Genomic DNA, 4,444 nt, shown 5'->3' on the forward strand with positions numbered 1-4,444 from the left:
ACTGATGATCAGTTTGACAGGCAAGTAGATGAAGATCATCATTTAAGGCTTTCACCACTGAGTGCATTACCGATTGGCATGGTATCAGGTTTTCCCCTTGATTACATGCATTTAGTGTGTCTAGGAGTTGTTTGAAGACTTTTGCTTTGTTGGTTAAAGGTTCCTAAAAGTGTTAGGTGCTCAGCTCAGCAAATTACATTACTCTCTTCCTTATTGGTGTGGTGTGCTGCTCACATGCCTACAGAGTTTGCTAGAAAGCCTAGATCTGTGTCTGAACTTATGAGGTGGAAGGCAACTGAACTGAGACAGTTTCTTCTTTATACTGGTCCCGTTGTACTGCGTGATGTTTTACCAACAAATTTGTATGAAAATTTTTTATTTTTGTCAGTAGCAATTTCTATTCTAGCAAGTCCACAATTTTGTAGGCAGTATTTAGATTATGCAAAACAACTTCTTATTGTATGTGTAGAAAATATGAAAGTTTTATATGGTACAGGCATGCTTGTATACAATGTTCAATGTTTAATTCATTTGGCTGATGATGTAAAGAACTTTGGCCCTTTAGATAACTTTTCTGCTTTTCCATTTGAAAATAAGCTAGGTACTCTAAAAAAACTTGTTCGCAAGCCATCATTTATTTTTAAAACAGGTTGAGAGGCGTTTAGAGGAGAGACGAAATAGTAAAAAAACTTTGTTGCCTGTCAATAAAAAACTTTATACACCACAAAAAGAACACAATATTGGACCAGTGCCTTTTGGTGTAAGTTGTTTAAAACAATATTGTAAACTCAGTCTTCCAAATGGATTAGTTTTGTCAACATCTCCAGGGAACAATTGCTTTTTAAAGTTAAACGGACAGCCATGTTTGGTACGCAACATATAGAGTGTGGACCAGTTTAAATATAAAGTAATTATTGAACTTTTTAAACTTAGTCAGGATTTCTATATACCACCTTTGCTATCATCTACTTTAAATGTCTTACATGTTTCCAATCCTTGTGGTTCTTATGAAACTATTAACATTGATGATTTTTATCAAAAATGTGTATGTTTGCCTTATGGAAACAATTCATATGTTATTATTCCTTTTTTACACACAATTTTTTATTAGACTCATAAAAGGTTGTACAACTGATAATTTAGTTGTAATATTAGAAAATACACTTTTTTGTATATGTAACATTAATGCTGTCTGACCAATTTATTTTAATTTTTTAGTATAAAAATAAATGAATGTATAAGTATACACTTTTTTGTGTATACACTTTACTTTTATGATTATGTAATATATTAGCATGTTTTCCTTTTGGTTCATAATTAGAGGTTATTATATTTTGTTGTGAATTATTTTCCTAATCTAAACCTAGACATAATCAACCATTTTAGATCTTAAAAGCACCTTTATGGTGCTCTGGAGTTCCTAAAGGCATATTTTTTAAAAAATTAACAACTTTGATGACCAATAAAAATGCATAATTTAAAAAGCTTTTTTATTTTTTATCCACCTTACTTATATTTTGGAAATAATTCACTTGTACACATGTATTACAAATTTTTACATTTCTCTGCTATAATTATTTCTGATTATATTAATTGTTTTTTTGTAGTGTTTAAATATACTACTTTTGCAAAAATTACATTACAATTTTTTTTTTTGCTGCATACTAGTAAGTAAAAAGTAAGTGAGTTTTATAATTGACCAAGACTGTGTTTATGACCTTGATTGAAATAAATATTAATTTCATTAGTTCATCCATTTATTATTGAAGCCATCTGGAAAATGTTTAAGGTTTGTTAAATTTATACCTCTGTTTTTTTTTAATTTTATCATTTCTTATTTTTTCAAGTTTTTTTTAGTCATTGAGTATACAATTTAGATATAAATTTTTAAATAAATATTAAATATACTTTTTTGTGTGTGCCTTTTCTATTCTCTTTAGTTTTCATAACAGATGATAACTTTTGTATCAAATAATAATTTAAACAAAAAAAATAAAAAGTCAAAAACTATTAAATTAAAAAGGAATATTCTTTGCTCCTAATATAAATGCATGCTAATGTTATATATTTAGTCAGTGCCCAAATCTATATTATGTCAGTCACTTGGTCACTTATGCATAAATATTTTATTGAGGCCCCCTACGTAATCACAGTTAACATTACTTGATGTATTTTCTTAGTTTTAACTGATGTATTTGAATATATGAAGAATGATGTAATGTAAATGTATTTTATTAGTATGCAGTAGTCGTTTTTCAAACAAGCAACGGAGAAGAGATAGATGCTGTTCCATTGTTTTGGCTTTCATAGGACCGAACATGTTGTGCTTGGCCTCCTAAATCTACACCAATTCATATGATTGTAAAGGTAGTCAAGTCATTGCAAATACCTGAAACAGATTGGTTACAGTTTACTGTCAAGTGTCTTGGAGTATATGGTTAGTATACTTGTCTACTTTTTTTTATCAATTTAAATTTATTGCAAAAGCCATTGTTACATCTACTTAGCTGTTGTGAGTATTTTGTGGCAATGTTATTTACAATTAAATAGTGTATTCACAGCTAATGTCACATAAATGTCTTCACAGCATTATTAAAATCATTTAATGGCATTTCTATGTTTATTTTTAATTAAATGTATATATTTTTTATTATTAAATATAATATATAATATAATAAAATATTTGGTATACTAAAAAAAAAAATTTGCATTATTTTAAATTTTTTTATTTCCTTTTAAAGAAGAATACGAGACTGCTAGGAAAAAAGCCAAGAAGGGAGAGATAACATCTGATTTAGATACAGCTACATCTGACACAGAAAAGATGAAATCTGAAAAACGAAAGAAAATGAGTGTTAATGATTTTCCTAATGAAGATGATGTTGACATAAATACCCGATATATGAATATGAATAACGTAGGCTTAAGCATTGATGTTGGTCAAGTAACGTCAAAAAAGAAACCAAAGACTAATAAAGATAATTTTGATAATTTTGATTTTCAGATGTCTAATAAATGTATTTTGAAAAATAAACCCGATACTAAAAAGCTTTTACTGCCCCCTCAACCACCCTTTAGATATGCATCTGATCAGTCATCTTATCAGAACAATTGTCAGTTTGAATCTCATATGACATCAACTTTAGCACCTAAACAACCTGTTTTACGACATAAACCACCTTTTAATACCGCAAGATTCCATTCTGCAGATACACAAATAATGCATAACTCAACTATGCATTTGAATTCTATGGAATCTAGTTACAATAGCCACGAAATAGTCAATCAGAAATCATATAATGATGAAAAAGAGCCACAAGATTTTATTTCTAAAATTTCAAGTGATTTTAGAACACCTCAATCGGAAACTACATATTATCTACCACGCACTGAACAGGCAGTTTATGGTAATTTATATGTTGTTTATAAAGTTTATTTAAAAAACTTGTATTAACACTTGTAATAAATAATAATGTGTGATAAAATATCGAGGATCAATTAAATTAGTTAAGTAGTTAGGAAATAAATCTGGTTTTATTAAATTTAAATTTGTTATTTAGTTAATTAAAATATTTTTGACTATAAAATTTAATTTTAAAGAATACCATTATTAGGATGATAAAAATCTATAATTTGTAATTGATGGTTATAATTTATAGGTGATGTAATTAAGTTGCTTGTGGAAGTTAAAAAGTAGAATGATGACATAAAGGCTCAAATTTAATATCTTTCACAGCAACAAATTGTGATTTTGAAGCATCTTGATTTACAAGTTCATACAAGGGAGTTAATTCAAAGTTGCCCGAAAATTTAAATTTGCCATTGCAAACATTCGAACAAGTGCAAAGTTTTGAAAAAAAATTGAGACTATCCGCACTAGACACGTTACAATTAGTAAGTTTTTTAATATAGTGACAAACTTTTAACATTTCTAGTGTAAGTTTAAATTATATAATTTCTTTAGACTCAACATCTGGGTCTTCAGGGAGGTGCTACAGTGAAGGAAACTGTCAGCAGAACTGTCATAACCTAAACTAGAGAATTTTACAAAATACCTCGATTAGACTTTCATTTTTCTTGAAGTTTGTTTATTTAGCTTTTAATTTTTTATTTTAAAGATATATAATTACTACATTAAAAGAAATTTTGTGTTTTTAGTTTTTAATGTGACTGTTTCTTTTATCATGTTAAATTTTTTATTTTTTAACCAAAACAATAGTAAATCTGATTTTATTTTTTTATTTTTGTTCGTCTTTAAACTCTCGTTAAAATCTCCTTTAAACAGTATTATAAAAAAAGTTTAAATTGCAAAATTCATATAAACGCTAAAGTTTTTTTCAAATTTTATAAAACTGTGCAAAGTTAGCCAAAACCCCGGTTAACTTAGGACATAATTTAGATACCCATGAAAAATTCTTCTCGTTAAATAGTTAAAAAAATAATT

The 4,444-nt window shown here is 27.7% G+C and overlaps 2 protein-coding genes across 2 annotated transcripts; both read left to right on the forward strand.

Annotated features, from left to right (window-relative positions):
• Positions 1-234: 234 nt before the first annotated feature.
• LOC136081372 (uncharacterized) lies at positions 235-654 on the forward strand. The gene has a single exon (XM_065798683.1). The coding sequence runs from the start codon at positions 235-237 to the stop codon at positions 652-654; it is 420 nt and encodes a 139-aa protein (XP_065654755.1).
• LOC136081825 (uncharacterized) lies at positions 273-4,144 on the forward strand. The gene is made up of 5 exons (XM_065800057.1): positions 273-1,789; positions 2,239-2,437; positions 2,742-3,407; positions 3,660-3,894; positions 3,965-4,144. The coding sequence occupies exons 2-4, from the start codon at positions 2,356-2,358 to the stop codon at positions 3,695-3,697; spliced, it is 786 nt and encodes a 261-aa protein (XP_065656129.1). The 5' UTR covers positions 273-1,789; positions 2,239-2,355; the 3' UTR covers positions 3,698-3,894; positions 3,965-4,144.
• Positions 4,145-4,444: the final 300 nt, after the last annotated feature.

This window comes from Hydra vulgaris, chromosome 06, assembly GCF_038396675.1.
Source record: "Hydra vulgaris chromosome 06, alternate assembly HydraT2T_AEP".
In the NCBI taxonomy this organism is placed as follows: Eukaryota; Metazoa; Cnidaria; class Hydrozoa; order Anthoathecata; family Hydridae; genus Hydra; species Hydra vulgaris.